The sequence below is a fragment of the Phaethon aethereus genome, assembly GCF_964289735.1.
Source record: "Phaethon aethereus genome assembly, chromosome: 9".
Classification (NCBI taxonomy): domain Eukaryota; kingdom Metazoa; phylum Chordata; class Aves; order Phaethontiformes; family Phaethontidae; genus Phaethon; species Phaethon aethereus.
Genome location: NC_138585.1, coordinates 11,776,545 through 11,803,897, shown reverse-complemented (window position 1 = coordinate 11,803,897; position 27,353 = coordinate 11,776,545). Strand labels below are relative to the sequence as shown.

The 27,353-nt window shown below is 40.0% G+C and overlaps 2 protein-coding genes across 2 annotated transcripts in view; both read right to left on the bottom strand.

The window, feature by feature from the left end:
* RASA2 (RAS p21 protein activator 2) overlaps nucleotides 1-11,115 on the bottom strand; it is a gene marked incomplete at both ends in the record, with an annotated part of 43,798 nt that extends 32,683 nt beyond the window's left edge. The window contains 3 exons of the mRNA XM_082003671.1: nucleotides 297-400; nucleotides 4,325-4,430; nucleotides 11,055-11,115. Coding sequence (XP_081859797.1) covers nucleotides 297-400; nucleotides 4,325-4,430; nucleotides 11,055-11,115 — 271 coding nt within the window. The remainder of the gene's footprint in view (nucleotides 1-296; nucleotides 401-4,324; nucleotides 4,431-11,054) is intronic.
* Nucleotides 11,116-16,214: 5,099 nt separating this feature from the next.
* Nucleotides 16,215-20,076, bottom strand: ZBTB38 (zinc finger and BTB domain containing 38; the record flags this gene model as incomplete). The annotated part of the gene is made up of 1 exon (XM_082003847.1): nucleotides 16,215-20,076. The coding sequence occupies one exon, from the start codon at nucleotides 20,074-20,076 to the stop codon at nucleotides 16,498-16,500; it is 3,579 nt and encodes a 1,192-aa protein (XP_081859973.1). The 3' UTR covers nucleotides 16,215-16,497.
* Between the last annotated feature and the right edge of the window lie 7,277 nt (nucleotides 20,077-27,353).

The following is a 27,353-nucleotide window of genomic DNA, read 5'->3' as shown; positions in this document are numbered from 1 at the left end:
ATAAGTAGCTTTAAGAATTATTCCACAATTGCAATTATTGTGGAATTAATCCACAATTCATCCTTTAAAGGCCTACAGGTAGTGACTATTATTCAAATATTCCAATGAAACAGAAGTGGAGAAAAAACAAATAGGATTTTTAAAATGTATTGAGCCTATAATTATAAGACTATAAAATGTCAGACTATCCTAAAAGATAAACATACTTTAGTATAATTGAATGAAGCAAGGAAACAAAATCCTGCTTTTCAAACTTTAAATGTTATGCAAGATGTAGATGGTATCCCAGAACTTACCTATACGCAGGTCTTTTTGTAAAACACTTTTGTCATAAATGTAGAAGGACAACCACTGGAATGTTCTTGGAATTTCAAAGTAAAACTCTTCCCCAAAATACGGGCTGAAAAGAAAGACTGAAAGTTAAAACAGAAAAACCCTTTATGTCATTTATACAGAAGACAAACACTAAAATGCTACCTTTTTACTGCAGTCACAGACCTTGGCCTTCAGCACTATACTTATCTATCAAAGCCATCCAGAACCATTTAATTACAAGAACATACAACAACCCTGTAAGTTAAAACTTCATGAGAATGCTTCAGGTATGTTCAAAAAAAGAAAAAAAATCAGAGTGCACACAGAGAAAGCATTGTCTTCCCTGCAATTTCAATTCTATTTTTCTGTCTTGAAATTATTGCAGTGGGTTCTCCACCAACCCAAAAGACCTCCTGAGACACAAGTTTTGTTTCTTTTTTTCCATTCTGTGATTAAGTTACATTGAAACACAATTTAGGAATTCTCTCACTAACTGACAACACTTGCTTAGCTCTAAGTTCTGTGTCAGATGTGATGGTCACATTCAGACCTGTAAAAAGAAGCCATAAGCATTAGCAACTATAAACAGAACAGTGGAAAAGAAAAGCGTTGATTTCAAATATACATGTTCTCCTGCACGCTGAAATGGTCACCACATTTCTCCATCTAATGAGGTCCAACATACCATTTACAGTTCACCCTACTTAACGGCCACTTGCAGAGCCCTCTACATAAAGAGACTCTGGGTTCCTCTATGTTACAGTCATTTCACACAAGGTGTTGGTATCTTCACTCAAGAGATTTAAATATTTAATTTAAAGAAAATATTTTTCATTACCTAAATTAACACCACTGCCTTATGAATCAGTTGTTGATTATTCTTTAGCAAAGTATGAGGCACAGAGAGAAAATTTAAGGTGGAGAATACAAAGGATTAGTAAAGAAATTCTTATGTGGATACAGAACTGGCTGAAGGGGTACAATAGATTATACCAATGAGGAATAATTAAAATGGAGAACTTACTCAACCTGTTCCTCAGGGATTCAGTCAGTTTAGTACTTTCATTTGTGACTTTGATGCAAGAACTTTAAAGACTGTGACAGATACAAAATTAGAAGATAGTCCTAATTCAAAGGAAGGCCAGACTGTCATACAGGAAGAACTGGATTACAGTAATACAGGAGATCTAAATTTAAATGTGTGACATTACTTGTTTGCTCTTCCCTTCCTTGTTACATTAAACTGCCAGTTCTATGATGGAACCTGACGAATGCCCCTAGATCTGTCACTCAATAAAAGCAGCAGTTATATCAGCAAGAGAATTAATTTTTGCTATAACCTTGCCTTCACACAAAGTTCAGTTTGAAAAAAAGAAACTGAATTTAGTTTAAATAAAAAAATGCAACACATACCACAACCCCTCCTCTCCCCAATTCCTCATATTAGACCATGGATATTTGAGGAGGCTCACAGATGTTCTTTAAACTTTCCAAGGGAAAAAAAATTATGTTTCTCCAGAACATACAGAAATCCCACACAGTGTCAGAAAATATTTCTTGAGTCCTTAGTCAAAATATCCTTCTTCCACTTCAATATTAATTCATGTTTTTCTAACTTTGAAAAGTTATTTGTTTCATATCTGCACTCTAACAATAGTCCCAGTGCTGGCCAAAGCCCAAACCTATTTGCACATTTAAAAAATAGATTTCTTCATTAGTTTTCAATCACTGTAATCAAAGATCATTTTAATTCTAGTGATAATTACGTCCACAGATATTTAACTAGTGGATATTCGCAAAATACGATTTAGATTACAGCTAGTATAAATTTGCAACCCAGAATACGGTGACAAAAACAGACTGAATTATAAATGTGTGAGAAAAAGCAAATACAAAACAAAACAATTAAATTCAAAGTCATACTTATGACTAAAATTATACTGTACTACACCTTACTGAAAAGCAATTTATAAAGTTTTCAGACTAATAAGAGATCAGAGCTTTCATCTTCCTTTCCAGTACCTCTACGTTAGTACAGGTATTCTAGCTTAACACAGTAATAAGCAACAAAATGGTATAATTAAGTTTCCAGAACAAGTGTCAGCCTCCATAACTGCATACACACTAGTAATTAAGCGTAAGCATCCAACTCTGGTTGGTGCTAATAGAAGATGACTTATTTTCCTATTTTCATCAGTTTGTATGGAACCCTACTACGCTTTGAATCTAACAACGCAGCCATAATTCAGAGGATGAAGGAGTTCCCTACACAGTCTGTGGAGCCAGAAAGGCACGTAGGGACAAAGAGTGATTCAGAACACTGACTTCTAACTCCTAATAAAGTGTTCTCAACATAGAAGTATTAATTTCCTATCACCTGAAAAATTCTCAGTTGGGAAGGAGTGGGGGGAGGTGTCACTTAAGACCCTCCCCAAGTTGTTATTTTGTTCTAGTGAGATTTTGCTTCCTTTCCTCTGTAAAGTACTAATGTCATTGTTTTCATTTAATCACGTTTCAGTTAAAACTTCAGTACTATTTAAAAATTTTTGATGGATCTAAGGTGATTTATTTTATCAAATAATTTACTATGCAGTTAATACTTCTTTTATTATCACGGGATTAAAATATATATAAATTTAATAATTCTTAAACAAAATATAATAAAAATGTCTGCATAAACACTAAATGTAACAGGTCTTGTTTCTAAGCATAGCAGTAACTTTAAGGGTTTCAATTACTAACATATCAAAAAAGGGCAGCAAAGTCTTCCTTTTTAAAAGATATGCTGGGTTCCCTTTTACCATCAAACTGCTGTCCATTTGAAAAGGAAATTTGAAATTTCTGCTTTATCAGTACAGTCTCTTTAACATTCTTCTCTGAAGGATTACTCAGTTCAGTTTGTTTTCGTAATCAATCTCAATTGCAGCCAGTTAAATTCTGAAAATTTTCTGGATCTGACTACAGCAGTTACAGCATACTCAGAAGAGTATGAGTAAAATATTTGTTCCTGATTGCATGTATGTGACGTTTACTTTTCATGCAAAAGCATAAGGAGGCTTTAAAATGATGTTTTGAAAAAGTAATATTCCCTATTTAAATTTGCCTATGAGCAGTATGCTGTTCCTCACCTGGGAACATCTAGACAGATAGCTTGAAGAACAAACTAACAATAAAACCACCAGAAACAGCAAGAATTAAGAAAATTTTCAAGTGTTTGAACAGGCTTTCTGAGTTTTAAGAGGAGTGTTTAGTATCTCCTCCAGATAACTGAAGCTATCACTCAGATATTCTGAACAATGCAGCTGCAATGATGCTTCAGTATTGGTCATCAGTGAACTTAAGAGTTTTGAGATGTAAAAGCACCTACACTATTGCAGCTATGATCATGACTTTTTTGTTTGATTGCTTTAAGGTTCCAAGACAGTAGCAGAATCGACAGCTAAGCACTACTCAGGGAGGCAAAGCAAGCTATTCTATGCAAGTACAGGTTATAGTCCCCAAAAGAAGAATTGCCGGAGAGAAAGAGGCCTATTGAGAAGGACATCCCACAGCACAAAAAAACTCACACCTGGAAAAGTTCCGGTCTCTTCATTCTAGAAACAGGTTTTACAAGACAGACACTAAAAAGCGGAATTCCATCCACCAACTGCATGTCAGAAATAGAGAATGACATGGAGAGTAAGCATCAAGCAGATTGCTTTCCCTTGAAAACAACTTGACAAGAAAAAGAATGTCATGCTGCCCAAAGGAACAGAATAAAGTAACAGTGAAATGCTTTAGCATGCCTCATTTTAAAAGGACTGTACTACTCATCAGCCTCAATTTTGTCTTCTTTCAACTACTTTCAGCACAATTTATACATTGCTACAACATTTCTGAGTAGTCACCGCAAGTCAGCTCTCATCTTAAAGAGGTACAAGCAAAAGCACAGGCACGTTGATACATATCTTGTTTTTATTCTGAACTGAGGCAGTCTTGCTTATCATCTCCATTTAAAAATTAAGCTTACCTTAAAGATTTTTCAACTACCTGTGTACGAAAAACTTCTTCTTGGTCCAAGTTTATGGTACAGAAAAAGTCTCTCATTTTGTTGGGTACTAAGTGTTTGGCATCATCTGTAAATAAAAATTGACTGTAAATATTGAGGGGAAAAAGCCCACAAGACATTAGGCACAAGAATTTTACAGTTTTAATGTGTGCCCAAAATTTACTTTTCCATTCAGTTAGCATGCATTTCCATATTAATTTTCAATCCGTAAGATCAAATAGCGCACAGAAATTGCCACATCCAGCTTCACATGGAACGAGAGTCGACAGGAAGAAGACAGCACACTGACTCATGACCACCACCACTTCCTGCAGCACCTGCACTTTCCCCCGAGAGGTCTCATCTCAGGCCTGACCCTGTGTAGCTTGCTAAATCCGAAAAGCTTGCAGCCTGAGGTGATACGGCATTAGGTCATAAGACCGAGACATGATCTGGCTCAGCTATTGTTCACTTGGTATTTTCTCCAAAAGTATTTTGGCTAAAGGAAGCCGATTAATAAGAACTTGCCCATCAAACCTTTATTGCATTTTCCACAATGAACAGTTGATTTTATGTTGACTGATACATTTTTCAAAGGTTCAGCTACGAGCACTGTTTATTTTTTCTCAAATGTCTGGTCTAGTAGAAGGGGGAAAATCATCTACTGACTAAATGCAACATGGATAAGAACAAGTTAAAAAGGAAGTTTCTAATGAGACAGAGTAATCGTCAACAGAGGAATACAAAGATTTCCTGCGTATTGAGTCTAGGCCCCTGCAGTAACACATGCTGGACATCAGGCAGCCCTTTTCGGAGATGGCTAAGTCTCAGTAGTTACAGCTAAAACCAGTTCCCAATGCTCAAATTGGAAAGCTCTTCCAAAATCTGAATGCTGCAGACATCTACATTTATTTATGGCAACACTGTCCTTTAGCTTAAACAGTTATTTCCCCCGGATGTTTCCTTCCCCTCTGAATGTCTTTGAAGACAGCAAACAGACCCTTTTCACCTGCTGAAAAAAAATAAATCTGCTTTTCTGGTACTCTCTCCTATTGGTCTCCTAACCAGTGAGTAGCCACTCTCTGTCCCTGTTCCACTTTAATTCTTATCTTAAACACAGGCAACCAGAATTGTATTCCACATGAGCTCTTAACCAGGACCTTTTACAAGAAATATTCTCCCAATGAATTGTGGAATCAACATTATCTAAACTTTATATCAGGTATTAAAAAGTAATAGGATGAAAACTACATCAAAATATTGTTTTTTAATTACTTATCGTGTCTGAATAACGTTATCACCTCCACTTTCAAAGACCACAGCTAGAAACTAGATTTGAAGTGTCATACACATGTTCCTTTTTAAAAAATTGTAGCTATGAAGCACGCTGGAGTAAGCTTTATTGTCTATGCTGTTAAGATGTAAAAATCAGCATTTTGTTTTCTCTCTCTCCCGCCCCTGCAGCCTTTTTTTTTTTTGTTAAATACATTATTACAGTCTTGAAAGGTAAGTAATGCCTGGCATTGAAAAGGCTACCACGACTGTATACGAGCAGAGAACATGACAGTTCGACAGGAACAGAGACTGAACTTCATGCATGATGTTTTCCAAATGAAAGGTATGTATGCTGACGGAAGCATGAACACTTAAGTAACTTCCACAGTTAAAACTTGTGCTCTCAGAAGCATCAATGATCTTTTCACCAACTTGGGTGTGGGAGAGCAGGAAGTATACATATTATTTTTAAACACCACACAATGTTGACAGATTGAGAGACATGAACAGAACCGGTTTTCAATGCCATTACACTCCAAAAAGAGACTAAACTCAAAATTACTCTTAAGTGAGATATTGCAGAAGAACCAAGAAAAGCATCAAAGACTAAACATTGCCTTAAAAAAAACAACCAAAACCCAAACTGTTATTTTAATAAAACATATGAAAGAAAACATATAAATTCATGAAAGGCTGGTAATCCCCAGAGAGCTTCTGATGGTGTACTTTGTAATTAATAAGCATGAAATGTATGTGTCAGTTGTTTCTGATAAGAACACTTATTTTTAAATTAATGCTGTGTAGCTTCACCATCCTATTTTTACATAAAATATTTGAGATATAACATTATTTAATCAGCACTGTAAAGGCTGTACAGTGGACTTTGAAAGGAAATGACAATTATTATATTTTGTACTCTTTTAAGAAAATATGCAATTAAGTATTTCCATGTAATTCACAATTTTTATGTCTACTATACTGCAGTCTTCCAGTATTAAAAGAAACTTTCTATGCAAGGGAGTAGAAGAAATATAACTTTTCATTTTCTAATGAGATAAAATACTTTATTTTGTAGCTGAAGTGTTTAGCTTTAAGGCATGGACAAATTTACTGAGGTTTTTGGGAGGCAGGGGGGATGATTCTCAGTTCTGAATTAAAAATAACCTCAGAGCACTTCTCGGGTCAAGTACAGAGCATGAGATTTCACATCTTTTCAAACACCTCTTAATATCTGTGATTGTGGAAGACTTTTCAGCCATATAGTGGTCCAACTATTCCAAGGAGCTTACTTTCTTTAAAAAAAAAAAAAAAAGCAAAAGTCTTTGAATGATTACTCTGCTAAGTCTTACTTTTTCCTCAAAAAACTAAGATTATAAATGGTTGCATAAAAATCAAGTATGAACAACACCAGATATCTGCTTAAATGTTTAGATTTCCAGTGCATTCATCAAGCATGCAATTCTGAAGACCACACACATTTCACTATTCAAAGGATGCACAGGAAGAAAGGTGAGAAACGTATATTGAGGAAATATACACCAGTGTTTCCAAGGGTTTGTTTAGAATGTGTAGGTGGTGTGAATGGTCAGCCAGAAACACCAAATTAAGTCGTTTTGGGGAGAAGGGAGAAATTAAACCAATTTTAGATCTAGCTGTGGAACTGTATTTCAAGTCTCTTCACTGTCACCTAAAACTATGTAGTGATACTTAAGCTTGCAGCTCAAGTGGTGAAACGTGCAAGTGATGAAACAGCAGCAGTAAGAGACTTCTTTATTTTGTATCATATCAATTCACCAGTTTCGGTCACCAGGCTAACTTAAACCAGAAATTATTTTCACATGATACATTCAGTACCCTAATTCAATAGGAAAACCATGAAAAGCCTCACTAAAATAATAAACATCAATATTTGTATTTTGAAAAGATGCGAGTTCATAATTGCTGCTAGTTACCTGATTTTTAGACTATCTTTCTTCATTGCCACTCTGCTACTTTAGGAAAACAGCAAAAAATAATAGTAGTAATAACAAAAAAACCCCACCATTCCACACTTTGGCCAATTATGCATATTGGTTTGGATTTTAAAACACTTAGAAAACATTGTTTAGGTTCTCTATATAAATATGTAGTAAAACTTCAAAATAAGATTAGATCAAACCCGAGTGAAAGGAAAAAGCTGCACTGCTCATAAAAACTCAAGTGTTAGAGCAATAGGAATTCAAGTATACATCATCTAACAAATTCAGACTGTCCACAGTACTTTAATGTTGAGTTAGTAACGACAGTGTTAGTAGCAACAGCAATGGAGCAACCTACCAAATTCAACAGTTCTGTCAAACTCCCTTGTCCTGCACATAATTTGTTAAATACAGACACTACAGGAAAACATCAAGTTAAAGCTTTTTCACTGTTAACAGTGCATCAAAAACTAAGCAAAAGCAGGAGGTGGGACAGATAAATGCGATTCACTCTGTTGAGTGGAAGTGTGCAGTTAGTGTACATCCTCTGACAGGGACGCGGAACAAAGACATTTAGAAGCCATTTATACACATGAACTCCAAAGTATTCATTTCACAGGACTAAACATATTACATAGCAATGACTAAATCCACTCCAGCAGCATAATCAGAGATAACCACACAGTGTTGAAAACCATGCAGTGTTAACAACTTGGTGCTAGAAGTCTGAAAAAGACCACATCCGAAATTTTGTCAAATGAGCTCTGGGAGACAACAGAGAGATTCTCTGAGTGCTCCACTAAGACAGGTTTCAGTAAAACACACCAAAAATCAGAGCAACTAAAATCACTTACCACCTAAAAATGTACTACTGTATGTCATAAAATGAAAACAGAAGCTAGCTACAAAGCTTAAAACACTACACTGTGAGATATGTCTAAAACTACCCGATATCCATGTACCCTTGTAAAGTGCTTTTGCCATTATTATGATGCACAGAATAGAGCCACCAACACAAAAGGGTCATCATAAAGAAAAGACAGACCTTCAGTGGATTTCCGATGGCAGCCTGCTGAAGTGTATGTAATACCATGTTTTAAAAAAATAGTATGGGGTCTTAAACTGCTAAGACCAGTTCATCTTGCCTCTGGTTTTCAAGCAAGAGACAGTAGACTGGCTGCAAACACCGGTATCCCACAAAACAGAAAGAGTACCAGGGACTGCAAAAGTGTTCCTACTCTTTTTTTCACTGCTAGGTATGTAATAGCTACATAAGCCACCTTCAAGTATATGCCTCAATTCTAAATCTGCTGTGATGATTTGTATAACATCACTGACTTTATATTTTACCACTAATTTGTGTATTGTAAAACAACAGTATAAGTAAGAACTTACTGCAGATGGTGTTTTCTATATATGCAGAATTACAGAGAACTGACATTACCTCATTAAAACTACCACCCTCTCTCATGCAACACACACATAAAATGAGTCAGTGTCAAGTCTTGTAGTAGTTTAAATGCCAACAAAGCTTAGGCACCAAAATGTATTCCACATCTAAGAAACACGTTTCAAGGAATTCTTACAAACTGTGAACATCAACTTTCCAAACTGAGGTCTGCTACTGCTAATCCCTCCAGATCAAGGGGAATTACCTTATTACATCTGTTTATTATTGTTCATTCAGAGGGTTTTCCCCTAAAAAACACATTAGTAAAATACTAGCAAGAAGTGAAAATAAAACAGTATGGGCTGTACAAAGAAGCCAAAGAGCATCTAGAGATTTGAGGGTTCACAAGCTTCCACAGCTTATTTAACTCATACCAGTTTTTTTGACAGTGTTACTGCTTTGTTAGAAGAAACAAGTGTATTTGCAAAGTGATTTTCACACTGTTTCAAGGCATGTCTTTTATTACAGCTACTACTTCCACTCATTTTCCAAATGGGCTCCTACAGTTCTTACAGGTCCACGTTTGGCAACTAACTTTTTATGTATTTATTCCCTAGGAAGCGGGTCATAGTCCTCACATTACTTTTGCCAGATAACTGAACATTCCAAGTTATGATACAACTGCAGGCTCAATCCAGAATACATATATGGGACAATAAAACTAGTTTCAACATAAGTCTCAAAATGTTTTGGGTTTTGTCTTTTAATGCTTAATGAAAAACTTGTATCAGGCTCAAGTATCGCAAAACGTAAAACTCCTTGAATGTTGTGTTGCCCAGCACTGACAAAAACCTTATGATAAAAGTCAGGAAGCAGAATGGTGTCAATAAGTAAATCAGCTTCAGTAATCAGTGCCTCAGCCCCAAAACTAACAGTATTCTTTTTAAAGGCAGGCTGACATGTATTATTTCTGTGGTAATTGCTAGCAACCCAGGATCTCAGTGTGTGTTCAGCCTTGTCTACTCAACCAGCACTCACTCTCTATCGCCAACGTGTCTCCTATTTTCATGACCTAGTCTTCTATTTACTGAGGACGTATTCGAGTCTATACTGCATGACAATATTTAAGTAAACGCGACTCCATTCCTCCACCAAACCTAATTCTTCAAAAGATTTTCACAGCCAGTTCTCAGTCCCAGCGCCATGCCCAATTCAACTTGTTTCGCTTCATTCTCAAAAAAGGCGATCGACTGCGTGAGAAAGGAAATAAACGGGTTGCATCTGAACCGTATGAATGTATGTCGATACCCCTTCAGGAAGCCGCCGCACATCCTGTTTCTCCTACTTGCTTTGAAGTCCTCCCCAGCCGCACCACACTATCTGTTTTCCTCCCCAGCTCATCCTTTGGTTTCCCACGTTGCTGAATATATAGGTATTTTTAGTCAGCACTTCCTAACCACCAAAATAAAGTCACAAGCCTCTCCCCTCTGCCTCCCTCTCACTCGCACACACGCTACACAAAGAAACAGCATCACTAATGACCGTTTCCAGAGCAGCCCTCTACCACCAGCTTCCTGCACATCAATAATTTCGCAATTTCTGCCTGACAAACAGACTCCGAGGCCCGAGGTCGGGACGGGAGGGGGCATTTCTGCCCGCCCGCTGCCTGAAGGCAGCTCTCGGAGCAACGGGTGCTTCCCAGCCGCTCCGGGTCTCCAACGGCCCCGCCGCATCCCGCCCGCCCGGCCCGGTCCCGGGGCTGCGCAGACCCCGGCCCCGCCCGCCCCCGCCAGCACGTGCCGGCCGCGCCCGCCACAAAGCCCCTTCGCGGCGCCGCCGCAGCGCGGCCCGGCGGGGCGGCTTCGCCCCGGCGCCCGGCCACAGGGGCACGGCGGTGAGGAGCCGCTGCCCCCTCAGCGCCGCCCCCGCCCCGCGGCCTCAAGGGCCGCCGCGCGAGCGCCCGCCCCGCCACGGGGAAGGAGCGAGAGTGGCGGCGGCCCGCGCCGCGGAGCCAGGGCAGGAGCAGGCAGCCGAGCGCGGCGGCCCCGGGCGGTCGCCCAGCCCAGCCCCACCGCAGCGCCGCACTTACAGATCTTCCCCCGGAGGTTCTGCAGCACCCGCACCTCGTCGCCGCCGTCCCCGGCCGCCATCGCACCAGCGCCGCCGCCTGCGCAGTACAGTGCGCCGCGGGGGGGGGAAGGGAGCGGCCCGGCCCGGCCCGGCCCCGCCACACGCCCGCGAGCCGCCCCGCGCGCCGCTGCCGCCCCGCCCCCGCTGGCCGCCGCCCTCGGGGGGCACCAGAGACCGAAGCGGGGCGGGGGGCGGCGGGGCGCATGCGCGCTGGCGTCCGTCTCCCAGCTGGCCTTTGCGCGGCGGCTCCGCCCTCGCTGCGGCTCCCGCCGGCGGCGGCGGCCGCCCCCGACCCAGGGGGTATTGCTGCTCCGTCTCCGCTCCGCTGGGCGCCCGGCGGTCTCGGCCGCGTCCGCAGCTTGCCCTGTGCCTTCATGTACCTCCTGCAGGGGCAGAGGGGCTCTGGCTGCGAGGCGCGTTCAACGCCTACACTTAGCAAATTCGTTTCGTCGCATTAAACGGACGAACCGAGTGACGGAGCTTGTTCCTTTGGTTTCTGGTATGCCGAGTGCCTGTCTGTGGAAGGCATAACATGGCTTCTGTTGAATCCTCCTCTGCTGTCACCTGTTTACGCTTGCCGGCTCGGCCACGTAAGAAATGCCATAAAACAGTAGGAAATGGTTCCGCTTCCAGTGCTGCCTGAGAAAGCAGGTGTAGTGCCGCCGGCCAGCTGCAACCCGCCACGCTTCACCCACTGGAGCCCCAGAACCCCTGAAGGTGCAGGTAGACTGCAGATAAAGTGGCGCCGCAGCCTGCCTTCATCGAGAATTAAAGGGCCTTTGCATCATGTGTTATACCAACGTTTCTGTAAGATGCAGACCCTAATGTGAAGCTCCCTGGGATCTTACACCTGGAGCTCGCCCCAGTCCCACATGGGTGGTGGGTGCTTTTCTTGGGTCTGCAAATCCAGCCAGCCGTCAGCTGCAGGTGGCATGTCCAGTTTGGTGACACTCGGGTGCGTGCTGAGGGGACGTCTCAGGTAGCAGGCCCTGTAGGCACACAGTCTGGTGAAGGCCTAATTTAATGACTGATGTATCCTAAAACAGAGGTAGTTCAGTGGGTTAAAGCTGTTTTAGAAAGCAGTAGAGGACTGGGATTCTTCACTTTACTCCTAGAAAGGCCTCTTCAGTCTGTCTTTCTGTTAAAGGGAAGTTTGGAAGGTTTCAGGCCAGCATCTGTCACTTGTCTCTAATTGAAGTCCTCTGCCGTGGTGCTCTGACCATTTTTTATTTCTCCTGCGCAAATCTTGCCATTAGTATTATGATAGGGCATCGAGCCATATAATCTGACAGTCAGGCACTGCTGTGCCTCATTCCCTGGTGGCTTTTCCGGCATCCAGCTTCTCCCCTGCTGCTCCTTCGGCAGCGGTGAGGTTCCTTCCTCATCCCCACGCTCCACACTGTGGCTGGGGGCGGACAGGTATGTGTTTAAAGGTGGAAGGCAGGGGGTTGGTGGGAAATAGGCTGCTTCATCACACCAGTAACGGGTGTATTTGTATACATGTAAACCCCAAATCAGCACAAAGACAAGACTTTGCATAAGCTGAATTTTAACCTGTTGGAAATGAGAGGTTCCTCTACAGAATAAATTAAAAGATTTGGTTACCTACAGTTGGCTATGTAGGCTGGCTGCCCTGTCTGACCGGTGGCTGGTGAACTGAGTCTAACCCGGGCAGAGTGAGAGTTTTCATCTGAGAAACGGAGCAGGGAAGCACTCCCGAGAATGAAGATGTGTGCTTGAACTGTGGGTTGCAACATTTTAAAAGTTAGATCGTGTGACTCTTGTTCTTCCACACTCTCTCAAAAGTTATTAGTTGGAGTTTACTGTTTTAACTTAGCTTTAGCTTCCTTCGAAGCACAGACCTCCTATCAACATTATCAATGCAACTTTTAGTTTTGCCATTATCTAATTCCTGACACTCCGTTTTATTTTAAAAGTGCCTTGTTTTAATCTAACATACTGTTTCAATTGCATAATGTTCATTTTCGGCCTCTCTTTATGTTACCCTTTAGGAGCATCTCTAGGACAGGTAGGTCTGTTCACCTAAGGACATAGTTCAGACAAAGTGTGCTCAATTGCAAACTTAGGGGAAAGATCTCTTCATTCAACAATGAGGATGTAAAGCAGGGGGTTCTTCTTGGCTCCTTTATATGTCAGCCAAGGTATTGAATTGTCAGTGATAGCTGCTATACTAAGGAAGTTTAGAACAAATAAAAGTGATGATGACACTGGCTTACTTCATATGCTTCTGCCTGCAGTTTAGCTGTGTCACCTCATTTCACAGAGGACAGCAATATCATTCAGTATATTTGTTCTAATTTTGGGTATATCATAAATCAGGATTGACTGACATTTTGTTTAGCTGCACAAACTTTGGGATGATCCACTTGTCTTTTTCATTAGCACTTGAAGTAAGAGAAAAATGTATTTGTTACATGTAGCAAACTTCTGAATTTTTGTTAGTTATACATCCCTCCAGAAGACCTTCCCAAAATGACCTGCATAATTCAGCTTAAATTAATGCAAGTTATAGACTAGTGACACCTAGCTGAAGGAGGAAGTACTTTGAATATGTGTAATGTTCTATTTTGTATGCAACTTTGTATTTCCTTAGGCAATTAGATATTTGCATTCTGTACTATGTTTCTTGACAGGAAGTACAGTGTGTAAAATACACAATCTACACTGCAAGGTAAGTATCAGAATTGAAAAGAAAAGAATTTTTAAAGTTTCGGTTCCTTGGGAAAACATGTGTAAGATGTTGCAAAGTATTAAACACAGTTCACCTGTCTTCCAATTCCTTTAAAATACTGAGCAGGTAGATTCTGTTCACCTCAGCATTGCATTCACCCTTAATGGTACAATGCCAGGAGATACCATCACTTCCCTTAAGCTCTGGCGTGTTCTCAATTCACTGTTCTGACCTTAACGAAGGGAACGTTTGGTAACCATGTTGCTTAATCTTCTAACGAAATAACTATTAGAAGATACATATCTTTGCATCTTATAGATTATGTAAGTATTAACGTAACTTAAAAAATTGAGACTTACAGAAAAATAGGAAGATGTTATTTTAATTAAGCAAAATCAGAGTTATAATCACTCTTTCTAAAAATAAAATTAGACTCTTTATCAATCCTTAACATCTGCATTTAATATTTTCTTCTAAACAAAAATACAGATGTGATTATGTAGCAAATTACAGTCTTTGACAACAGTATAGTATTTACCTTCTCTTACACTTACATTAATTCTAATTTGGTCATTAATACTTGACTCATTACTGCAACGTGTTACTTGTAGTAAAAGTGCCACAATTGAACTATAAACATGACATTGCCATCTTAAAACTGCTTTGCTATAAACTGTTGAGAATATACAGAGTTACAAAGTCATTGTGTTTTTATCAAAATATACAAACCCCCCCCAACCTAACACAAGCTGTCAATGGTCTTCTTATGAACTATACAGTTATATAAAATATTTGTAAAATTATCTTTATATTTATAAATATTCTACCTTATTTGCTTTGGTCTATAATTATCAGTGTACCAGTCCACTTAAAAGTTAGCTTTGTGTACTTTCTTTGAAACATCATCGTACTTCTGTATGTTTATTCTTCTGTTATCCTTATTTAAATGGAACCAAAGCTGCCATGAAACCAAAATTTCTCAAGGGGTTCACAGCATTCACCAATGATAGAATAAATGAGTGGACTATATTATTACTTCAATCAATACTGTATTATCATTTCAATTGTAGTTTTATTGTACCCAAGCTATAGTTTCTTTTAAAATGATCAAGAAGACGAAGCAAGTAAACTGTGTACCATATTTGCATGTAGAATGAAGTTGAGGTTCACTAACCTTTGTCCTCCCTTAATTTTTTAACACTTCATAGAGATGAACATACATTACTAATTGGATATATGTTCATATACAGTACAACACAGCCCTATCATATAAACTGCAACTTGTACACATACACCCTCTTGGACTTTTTAAAAATCTCTTCATCTCAGTTAAAATTAATCCCATTTTCACAAAATAGTATTAATTGTAATATTTGGGTAACGTCTTTCAGAAGCCTATTCTCCCGATTCTGAGCAAACCGTGAAGCCGTAAGGCTCACTATAACCCTTCGGTGGGACAGGATGAGGGAGGCGGAAAGGCCAATGCTTCTTCTTCCAGCAACCCGTGCCAGGCACCTCTCTGCTGTTGGGCCCATTTGCTGGCCAAGGGACACGGCGACAAAGCTAGCCTGGTGCGAGATGCTGGTATGGTTAGGGGGATCACTGAGAAGGGACATCCGAAGGCTAGCGGTTGTATTTAAGGCATGGGGATGACAGGGAACTCCACAAACTGTCCCTGTTTATACACAGGGACCGCCTCAGGGGATAGATGTGGAAGCAAGATCTGAGTATTTACCTACTCCTCTCAAAATCAAAGTATTTATGGGGAGTTGCTCTGTTGTCTGTTTTCCAGGAGGTATTCCAGGACAAGGAGGAAGACTGTCTAAATCTCCTCTTCTGCTGCTAAGAATGGTATTTCTAAAAGACAGGAGTTGCAGACCCAGGAGGAGGTGAATGTTTATGTACAGGATTTCTTTAAGCTGGGCTGTTTCATGAGAACAATTTTCTTTAGACATTGGGATTTATGCAGTTCGGAAGACTGGCTATTACAAGTTCCACTGAATCTTTATTAAATGTCTCAGAGATATCATAAATCTGGAATACTTTCCACACAAGCACTCAGACTTAACTTATTACGGTAACTACAAAACTGAATATGGAAAGGAAAAGAGGTTTAAACTCCTGAATATGTTTTGTAAATGTTGAGTTACAGAAAAGCACGCCAGAACTCAGCTGTACTTCAGCATACCCAAGTTCATGAAACATTTCCCACCTCCACTTTAGAATACACTAAATTACAATTATTTTGTTTATAAACACATTACTTTTGCTTAAAAAAAATGCAATATATGGTTTCTGCAGCAAAAATTCCTTCTACAGAATACACTGAAGAACCTACATATTTATTTTGCCTAGAATGATTCTGACTCAAAAACAGCACTGTAAAATAGTTCAGTGACTAGTTTCTGGTAATGCTAAGCAGAAGGATTTTGGTTGGTCTTTTTTTTTCTTTTTTCTTTCTCTCTCTGTTAGAAGTCTATTGTGGCAAAAGTATTTTGGATCTTTCTCATTAAGTTTGTATTATTGCAAATACTAGTTTTTCTTTAATGTGTTATTTTTCTTTCTTTTGCATATATTGACACATTTAGATGAAGAAACTTGATCTCAGTAAGTGATACTAATTTCGGTGGAGACGTTTCCCCATTAAATGCATCCATATTTTCTCCAATATATAGTTTTTGATTTTTCTTCTCATTTGCACAACTGTCACTCAGAGTATAACTTCTGGAGTTACGTTTTGTATACTTTTTACTTCACTTCCTTCTGAGACAAGGAAATGTGGATTTTCCAAAAGTTTAGTGCTTTCATTGCTAAACTGTTCTTTTCTATCTTGTGGACCTGGACTTTTGAATAGATGTTTCTTCTGGTGCATTCCCAGAGCAGCTGCTGTCTTGCAAATTTTGGGGCACTGAAAGCAAGCGTATCCTTTTCCATTATGCTCACGTACATGTCTTTGCTCATGGTTCCTTTTGGTAGAAAGGTACAAGAAGCTCTGAAAGCAGAACTGGCAGTGGTAGCGTTTTTCTCCAGTATGAATTCTTTCATGTATTTTGAGCGTTTCATTTAAAGTGAATGCCTTATTACAGTATTGACAGACAAAGTCTTTGACACCCAAGTGAATACGTTCGTGTTTCTGTAGATTTCCAGGAACTGAGAAACATTTACCACAGGTTTTGCAAGTGTAGGGCTTTTCCCCAGTGTGACACCTCATATGCATTTTTAAAGTGGATGGACTTTGAAATTGTTTTTGGCATAATTCACAAATGTAAGGCTTTGAAGCAGCTACATGCCAGTGTACATGTTCTTGAATTTCTGCAGTGGAAGACTGATCTCTTTCACAGAGCTCACAATTAAGATTAGGCATTTCTGTGTTCTCTTCTTGATTGATCGCCTTTTCCTCAGGAGCATTCCTGAGTGCATATTCTCGACTGCATGTGTTGTGGCTTTCCATAATGGTGTTCTTACTTACGTGCTTTTTCCTCCATTTGGTCTTTTTCATTTTCCTTAGCTGTTTGGATTTCTTTTTTGGTTTGTAATTATAATAGGGTCTCCAGGGTTTGTCACTGGAGTCCTGGTCACTTACGTCGTCACACATTTCTGTCAGCTCCAAGCATTCTGAGCTATAGAGCCTAGATGGGCTTCTTTCTTTTATCTCCATTTCTGATTCCTCAATTAGATTGTCCTGTTTGGACTCATGTTTAGATTTTCGGCCCCTTTTACAAAATAGCTTAGATCCCAATATATGTCTTTTTACAATAGCCTCATTACCAATTTTTACTGTTATTTGACAAAGAGGCGCAACATTGCTATCAGTAGACGTTCCAGGTAAGGCAGGCTTTGCAATGTACGTTTCAGTTTTACTCGATTCTTGGGCCGTATTTGCTGTTTTGCTAGATGAACTTCCAGATCCTGTGGTGTGCTGCGTATCCTCAGTTGCTTCTGCTCTGTTGTTCATCAGTGTTTTCTTTTTTTCCTTAATAGTTTTTGATTTTGTAATGCATTTCCCATAATTATCTGACCCATATTTACAATCATCACTTATAGACTGACTAGGTAGACTATTTGAAGATTCTGTCTTACTGTTTTCTACAGAAGTGACTGTTTTACTGTGCATTATTACTGATGAAACTCTGCTACTATGCATTATAACAGAGGGTGCAGAACTGCTGTAACTGATAACAGAAGTTGAATTTTCATTCACATTAGTTAAAGACACAACTGAGGAATCACAATCCTGAGAACCAGTCTCATTTGCAGCAGTGGAAACTCTTTTTTCAGCTGTGAAAAAGTCCCTTTGCAGGTCAGAATTTAAGATACCTACTCCCCAAGAGGAAGAATTCTGAGTATTTGTGGAAGATGCTGTATCATTACATGAAGATGTATTCAAGGCAAGAGTTCTGTTGGTTGCTATTATATTACTTTGAAAATTCAGTGGTGGTAGCTCAGAGCTAAGAGAACTTGGAATGAAACAGTTAGTAGAAGCAGTTTCATTAACCTGGCTACTTGTTTGAACATTTTCATATGAAGAATTTCGGTAGGACTTATAAGGCAGTCGCCTGCATTTCATAGGTAAAAGTCGATAAAGTTTGTATGGGTACATACTCGGTTTTAAGCCTCCATTGGCTGTCTTCTTATTTACCGAGAGACGATGGTCAATTGCATGGAAAGACTTCTGATGATTTTTTAGTATATAGTAAGTCATAAAAGTCTCCAGACAGAAAATGCACTGATATCGTCTTTCTCCAGTGTGCCAGATCTCATGTCTGGTGCGATACTCCGCTAACGCGAACACTTTATTGCAGTAGTGACAAGGATATGTTCTTCTCCATGAATGCACGTTTGCATGTCTTCGAAGGCTAGACAACGTTACATAACTACGCTTACAAACAATGCAGGTATATAATATCTGCCCATCAACGACTTTAACCAAATGATCTGTTTCTGGTAAAGTGCAGTTTGCATTAGAATAATCAGTGATGCTGTTTTCAGACAACAGAGGCTCTGCATTTGCATATGAACTTCCATTCCTTCCGTCCGTAGCAGTATAGCTATCTGCAAAATTTTGTTCGTTCCCATTGTGAACCGATAAGCTACTTGATCTCACGCAGACTTGTTCATGACTCTCCAGTATATTTAGATTTGCAAATTGTTTGCTGCAGTATTTGCATGTGAAAGTTTCCTGATGCTCTGAATGGAGCTGAAGATGGGTACTGAGCAATGCCCGATCACTGAATGATTTTGCACAACAGTTACAATTGTAAGCAGGTGGAACTACAGTTGCCACGGATCCAGAGACATTAGCAGAATTGTTTTCCTCTTCTCTGGATAAATGGAAATCTCCTGCTCTATTTTGAGGTTTTGGAAAGGAAGTAATTGTCTGATCAGTAACTGCTTCACGTTGGGCTTCTGTAGTGGTTGCTGTAGGGGCTGGTACTTTTGCTATAGCCAGACCAGTAGCCTGGGGCTTAAAGGCTGTCTTAGGAGTACTACACACTTGTTTTCCTGGCTGCACGAGTGGTGTGGCTTGGAGATTTTCATAGTGGTCTTCGCCCATCTTGTATGTAGGGCTGCTGTCCTGTTCAGGAAAAGGTGTTCCTTGAAAAGTATCTCCCCCAGAAGAAACCGCATAGGAGTGTTCAGCCAGTGTACTGGCTGGCTCAGCATCTTTGCAAACGTCGCTTCTGTCAAGGCTGATGGTGGGAGCTTGTATTGTTTCAGATACCTTTTTAAAGCTTGCCCTCAAGTCAAGCGGAGAAAACAAACTGTTTTCCGTTTCAAAAATTGAGAATGCATTTGTAATTCGTGGTCCATTTGTCACAGCAGAATCTTCATGTCTCTTTTCATGTTTTTCCTCTTTGACGGTCCCTTTTTCATTAATACAGTATCCATAGGGGCAGGGGGAACTTGAAAAATTAACATCTGTAAGGTCTTCTAGAAATGATATTCCCAGCTTTTTCCCTGCAGCTGCAAGGTCCGTTACAGTCTCCTGCCTCTTAACAACTACTGTGGAACTGTATATGTAATTCAGAATTTCTGTAAACACTTCAGCTTTGAGATCATCTAACTCCAGTACATGACCTGAAATACAGATAGTGCGACTCCAAAAAATGTTTTTAAAGTAAAGGCTTGAAGCTGCCAGCACGTTACTATGGGCTTTAAATTTGGTATCTTCCACAATTATGGTGACATCACATAAAATACCCCGAATGCGCTGTTCATTTAAAATGGAAAGTACAGTGTCACTGTGGAAGTCATCCTTGAGATCCTTTGAGTGGGACATGACTGTCATCTACAAGGAAAAAAAAAAGTATGTAAATATATTTAGAAGGTGTTTTTCATACATTTCGGTTACAGATCAAGTTTATAGTTCTGTATTTATTATACATCTTTTTAATTTAATTAATTTTAATTTCATTTAAATTTATTACTTTTACATTTTAAGAATGAGTAAAATTTTGTCATAGCATTTCGCACTGAAGTCACCTTAGGTTCACTCATGCCAACAATACCGAAGGTAAGCTATATACAGAACACGGATGCAGGAACACCAGCAGCTCCTCAACAGCAAACAGAGGATCATCTTCCCCACACGGGTCGGTCGCCCACCCCCTGCCTTTTGCTGGGGACCACAGCCGCCAGCTTTCTGTTATGCCAGTGGGTGCATCTGCTGAGGTTCACACCGAATGACTCACGGCACCCTTGAGGTCATTCCCCCAGCATGTGGTTGAGGTATTTGGTAGACATTATGGGAAGGCCGAATCCCTGCGGTTCTGTGGATACTGAGTGGATACTGAGGACTTTGTTTTCTGTTTGTCAGACAATGACTTCACAGCACAACTGCGTTTGATCCCCTTAGTAAACTGATACATAAAACAGGGATCAGCAATCCCATGCAATAAAGTTTCAGTTACAGGATAAGGCTTTATAAATGAATTAAAAGCAACACAATTTTGTTAACAATAGCGGAGTATGTATAATGCTATTTATGTAAACAGAATATTATTTTTTAAACAGTGATCAAATTTTAATAGTTCACACACTTTAAAATGACTGAAAATTTATAAGTAACTGAATTTATATGTTCAGTGCGTAAAACAAGAGTAATAGAATATTTTTTCTTCAGTTATAGTTGAGATTCATAGTGTTCACACTTTGTAAGTGTGTTCTTAATTTCTACCAAATAATACTTAATTGCAATAGTAAATACCATTAAATAACTGGCAATTTATAATAATGAGGTTTAAATCTGACAAAAAAAAAGTTTAGATTAGCCAGGCTGTTGCTATGAATATACTGGTTTATTTAACTCAGATAAAAGATGCACAATATGAAAGAAAAATAGACTGAAAAAATGGATGAATTTGACAGTATGCATCTGGAGAAAGTCTCTGATTTAACCAGATAATTTTTTTGTTTTGTTTTGTTCAAATTCAGATCTGTACCATATGATGAGGTTTGTTCTTTTTTTTTCCATCTCTGAGTATTCTTTTCAACTACTACTACCCATTCCTTAAAAATCATAAAGAAATAGTTGTCCTACTAGCACTTACCAGGTATCACTAAGAAAGGCCCTTTTCTTTCAGCTTGTGGAATCAAAATGCACCTTAAAGGAGGTGACCAACTACAGGTATTTTGTAAGCTAGGTTCAAATAGTACCACACTGTGGTGCTCTAGTAAGTCAGGAATACTTTCTAAACATTCCACCTACTGTGCCAAACTTAAATGTTAAGCTTGAAAATTTTTATGACTACCCTTACCCTCAAATAGTTCACATTAAAAATGCCAATATATTTTTTAAGATGGGTTTGATTCAAATGGTGAAATAAAGGCTTTATCCGTATCCACTAAGGAAACAGCAGTGGCCAACATAGGCTCTCTCACCCAGGCTATTTGGAAGTAATCCTTTCTTGAAAATAGGGTCTTTATCACAGCGTAAGCAGTATGGGACACACACCCTTGCTCTAGCTAATCGAGTTAGGCTTTGGGCACTTTATCACAAATCTACCCACTACATCACTGCAAATCAAATTATGCAAAAAACAATTACAACCTTACTGTGGAGACAAACACAATGTACTATGAAAAAGATCATAATTTGGTACGTTATGGATGAAGCTTGGAAGTAAAATTTGTACCTTGCAGCATGGCCACTGTTTCTATTGTCTATGTATTGTCTATGCAAATGTCCAGAACTTCTAATACAGTTTAATGGCTGAGAATTTTCAATGCACAGAATTCAGAAAAAAAAAATCAAAATTGTGATTCACAAAAAATACCTCTGATGCTTATATATGCCACGGATGTCAAGAAATTAATTCATCAGTATAACTGTAACAGAAACGTAGACATGTATTATCTTGTCACTCACAGCAGCAGCAAATTTAGATGCATTGTTTTTTGCCTTTAAATCTTAAAATCACAGTTTATCATGTATTTATTACACTTACTTGGCTTACAATAAGAGATATTTATTCATTTGGAATGATAACCATAACCTGAAATTCACAGTAGGTATCTGCTTTGGTTTGGTATCTGAACACACATATATAATTGTAGATATTTTCTAGCATACCAAGTCTTCTACAGAAAGAATACCGACAAGAAGACTTTTCTTCAAGCAAGCAGCCACCATCCCATAACCGGTTCTTTTTTCTCACTGACACTGTCTGAGATTACATCCGACTTGCTCATGTGATGTGGTATTACAAACCAATTGTCAAACAGCAAAAATATTTCACAACAGGAGCTATTGATTGAGTTATTTCCTGAATATGTCACCGAAATCAGGAACAAACTCCTTAGCACCAATGTAGCATTAAGAAGATGGCATTCTTTTATTGCAGTGCTGGATGCACGAGGGATTGCCCCACCTAACATGCATGCCCTAAAACAAAAGTTCATCCTTTATATACCTTACACACATGACTATTCACACATTCTCCGAGAAATCTCCGCCTCCCTGCCTATCTACCACATTTACGTAATGCTGGCATTGCAAAACTATACCACGCATGCACAGGGGTCTCGGGTGGTCGTTGGTGGTTGGTTGGGGAGTTAGCCCCCCACTCATTTTTCCCCTTTTATGGTCACAAGTCTCCTAAGGATAGTTTCTTCTCCTTGGGTGTTTTCCAATTCTGCTGTTCAGCCAAGCAGTTCTTTCTTATCATTATCAACCTTGTTTGAGCACTCCTGCCAAGATGTTTCTATTCTCAAGGTTAAGATATCTTCTCCGTACGCATTAATCACTCATTGGTCTTGTTAAATTCAAAGTTAATCACTGTTTGGTAAAAAAGTTTCTCAACATTTCCCCCCTTTGAGACTTCCAATGTAAAATCTCTTTGGGAGTCTCACCTAGATTGCCATAATTAAGGGCAGACATACATCGTAAAACACATTAAGTGTTTCATCATAATCCAGAGCTTGAATACAACTAAGAGCTAGAGAGACATTATTTTGGGTTGTGCCAACTGCATCTGTAATTAACTGGTGGTCCTCCTCATTTATTCCTCCCCACTGAGATAATATGTCTGACAAAAGCCACTGCTTAGTTCCTAGAGCTGAAAGAGAGGATTGTAAAGGGTGTTTCAGCCATTTCAGGTCATTGGTCACTGTGATCAGTTTATTAGCAAGCACCTCAGCATCTATGCTGTTTAAGACTCCCAGCTGCGTTCCCAAGATGCCAGTTACATCTCTCTTGGATCACTGTGGAGAGATCAAAGTCCGCCCATGTAACCATGCCAACCATCCTGTGTGAGACATACTTAAGAATGGGGAACAGGTAGGTTTAATCACAGAAATATTGATCTGCGTTGGTAATTCTACACATTTGAGAAAGTAAGATGGGTCAAACAGTACTTCTTGTTGACCTGTGGTTTTAATTATGTAAGGACCAGCGCCGACGATACAAGGGGTTAGACCATTAGGAGGTTGTGTCACAGTTGCCATTATTGTCAAGGTAGGTATTGTGCTAGACTTGATACTGTTTATCTTCAATTTAAATGTTAGTCCTACTTTACGACGAGCCCAGGAGCAAATTACAAACACGGGTTGTACCGAAGTAAAGTTGTGACAATACTCTTAATTTTTCAGACTACATAATTTCTTAATTCCACCTCTTGGCCATGATATAACATTATATACAGAAATCTGAGTTGTCTTCTCATATGCAGACCCACTTATCTGACACCCTATCTTAATTTCCTTTCCAGCTCTTCCCCAAATTAGGGGAACTCTGCCAGAAACGTTATTCTGATCCTAGCTCCATTCATTTTCTAAATACACTTCAGTTCCATGCATAACCACGGTGGATAAATTTACATTTCCCTTTACTAAAGTGTATTTCCATGCTTCCTGTATATTTGAGACATGACCATGAGACCATGGCCATGCTAGGATTCCCTGTCCACAAATCAAAGGGAGTTATATCAAAATCAAGGAGGACCTCATACTGATTTTTGAATCTTTGTCCAGAGAGAATTTTCATCTGATGAAATGATCTTCCACTGAGGTTCTTTCAACACCAATGCTGGTTTCACTCAATTGTAAATGGATCCAGGGTTCATTTCTCCTACCTTGATTGCAGTGTAGGTTGTTAGGAGTACCTGGAAGAGTCCTTCCCACTTTTCTCGTAGAGGTTCGGAGTTCCACATTTTTATGTATACGAAGTCTCACGGTTGATACTGGTGGACAGGAGCATCTGAGTGGCCCGGTTTAGTTCCAGACTTTAAAACAACTTTAACTGGTTTCGCTGATTTGGACCGACCTGGGATTCCACTAGCCCATACCAAGGGTGTTACTGCATCCTCTACTTCTGCAGGAATTTCTTCCTCTGGTCTTTGCATGTCCTGTAACATAAAAATTCTTGCTTCCACAGCTTTTGATTCAGGTATTAGTAGTTGCACCTCTCCATCCTTAAAGGTTATCTGTGCATCTAATTTGCTTAATAAATCTCCTCCCATCAAAGGTATCGGGCACTCAGGCATATATAAAAATTGGTGAGTCACCCATTGTTTTCCTAACTTAAATTAACCACTGCAAAAAGGGCCAATTTTCTTGTTTCCCTGTAGCACCAACAACACTTACAGTTTCATGGCTAAAATTTCCCTTACAAGTATTAAGTACAGAATAAGTGGCTCCTGTATCAACTAAGAATTCTACCTCATCATTCCCCAGCCTTAGTGTAACCAGGCGTTCAGCTGGGGATGATTGCCCTGGTCTCCTTCAGGATTCACCATTCAATGTCATTGGCTTAATGGCTTGCAGAGCTGGGTCCACATTCCCAGCTTGAGGACATTTCCTTTTCCAGTGTTCCCTTTCTTTGCAGATTGTGCACTGATCTTCTGCAAGATGGGGTTGCACAAAAGGAAGTGATTTTCCCATTCCCCTACTTCTTCCCCCCTCCCACGCCTCCCCTTCCTCTATAGGCTCCTCCAGGAGTCCCTGTTAAAGCCGCAATCAACCTCCCTTCTCTTAAGATCTTCCCTCTGAACCTGTCATCTCTTTTTCCTTCTCCCTATTATTAAAAACCATCCACACTACCTCTAACATCTTTCCTAAATCTCTTGAGTCTGCCCCTTCTAATTTTTTAAGCTTCTTTCTTGTATCTGAGGCCGACTGTCTCAAAGACAGAAGCCAACTGAACAGCCTCTTCTGGCTTTTCAGAGTGCAGATTAGTGTAGTGCCTGGCAGTGACTTTTAACTGCTCCATGAAGGCGGACAGAGATTCATTTGGTTCTTGTTTAACCTCACATAATTTGGACCAATTCATTGCTTTTGGCATTGCATGCCTTATGCCAAACAGTATCTCTCTCTGGTATCTTGTTAAAGGCCCCCGGGATCCCAGCTGGTTGGGATCCCACTCTGGGTCTGCAGCAGGAAAATTCTGATCTATTGTTCCCTGCAAATCCCCATTAGCATGTGCCCCTTCTATCTGTTTCCCAGACACCTTTAATACCATCTAGCAATGTGTCTAATATTACCTGTAAATCATTCCAATCAGGATCTTGGGTCCAGATTATAGTTTCAAACACTTTAGCCACCCTTTCTGGGTCTTCCCTAAAAATATCCGCTGTTTCTTTCCAGGATCTTAGATCTGTTACCGAAAACAGCACCTTAATTGTTACTGGCCCATTATTTCCAACTCCTTGCTGGAGAGGAGCCTGAATAACTCCCCTTGTCTCTTCTTGTCTCTCCCTTGTTCTTCCTGCAATTGGGCTAAATCCTTCTGCCCCACTAAATCACCTTCCCCGTTCATAACTACTTTCCCCTGATCCACCTGTGCCACCACCAGCCTTATCGGTTTGCCTATGGCCACTTTCTCCCGCGTCGCTCACACCATTAGCACCATCCTCATCATGAGGACTCTCACCCAGCCTCTACTGGGGAACAACCATTAGTTCCAAGTCTCTCCCTCCTCCCATCCACATTTCGAACACCTCTTTCCAATACTACAAGCAGAACATCTTTTCAAATTCCTGGCTCCCCCTTTCCCTTTCCAGGGCTAAAACCATAGGGTCTTGCAGAGTAAGTCCGCAATCCTTTTGCCAATCCAGATGATTTCTTAACATAAAGAATGTGTCTACATACGGTACTTAATTCCACTTATTTTCTCTTCTACAAAAGAACATTAATTGTAACAGGCATTATATTTTAAAGCTCCATTCTTTGGCCATTTTCCTTGATCATCCAAAGTATACAATGGCCACCAGATGTTACAATATTCCACAAGCTGCCACCAGGTGAGAGGATCTCCCCCCGTCTTTCTCCAACGTTTCAATATACATCTAGGGGAGATTTTTTCAGAGTTCCCCTTTCCACTGAGGATTTATTACTTGTTATAAAGCAACACAAGAACACAAAAACAATGACTTAACACAAGATAAGAAGGGACTGGGGACTCGAACCCCTGTACCCCTTTCAGTGGGACTCTAACCCACTCCTTTCCAAACCCGGGTGTCCTACGGACTTTCGTCCAACAAGATCAAATCCTGCCCTCAGGTACCTTCATAGGCCAACCCTGCAAGGCCTTGCTGTTGCGCCTTACAGGCAGGCAACATTTAATGTCCCTTAAAGAAAAGAATGCCTTTACCTTCCCAGGGGTCTTCCTCAGAGCTCTTCAGCCTGGGGATCGGAGGCTCTCCCTGAGAATCCGTCGGTGCCAGCTGGAGGTCCTACGATCCCACAGATCTGTCGAGATTCAGAAGCAACGTCCCACCTGGGGTACCAAAACTGCCACCGAAATCAGGAACAAACTCCTTAGCACCAATGTAGCATTAAGAAGATGGCATTCTTTTATTGCAGTGCTGGATGCATGGGGGATTGCCCCACCTAACATGCATGCCCTAAAACAAAAGTTCATCCTTTATATACCTTACACACATGACTATCCACACATTCTCCGAGAAATCTCCGCCTCCCTGCCTATCTACCACATTTACATAATGCTGGCATTGCAAACTACACCACACATGTGCTGGGGTCTCGAGTGGTCATCGGTCGTTGTTTGGGGAGTTAGCCCCCCCCTCATTTTTCCCCTTTCATGGTCACGAGTCTCCTGAGGATAGTTTC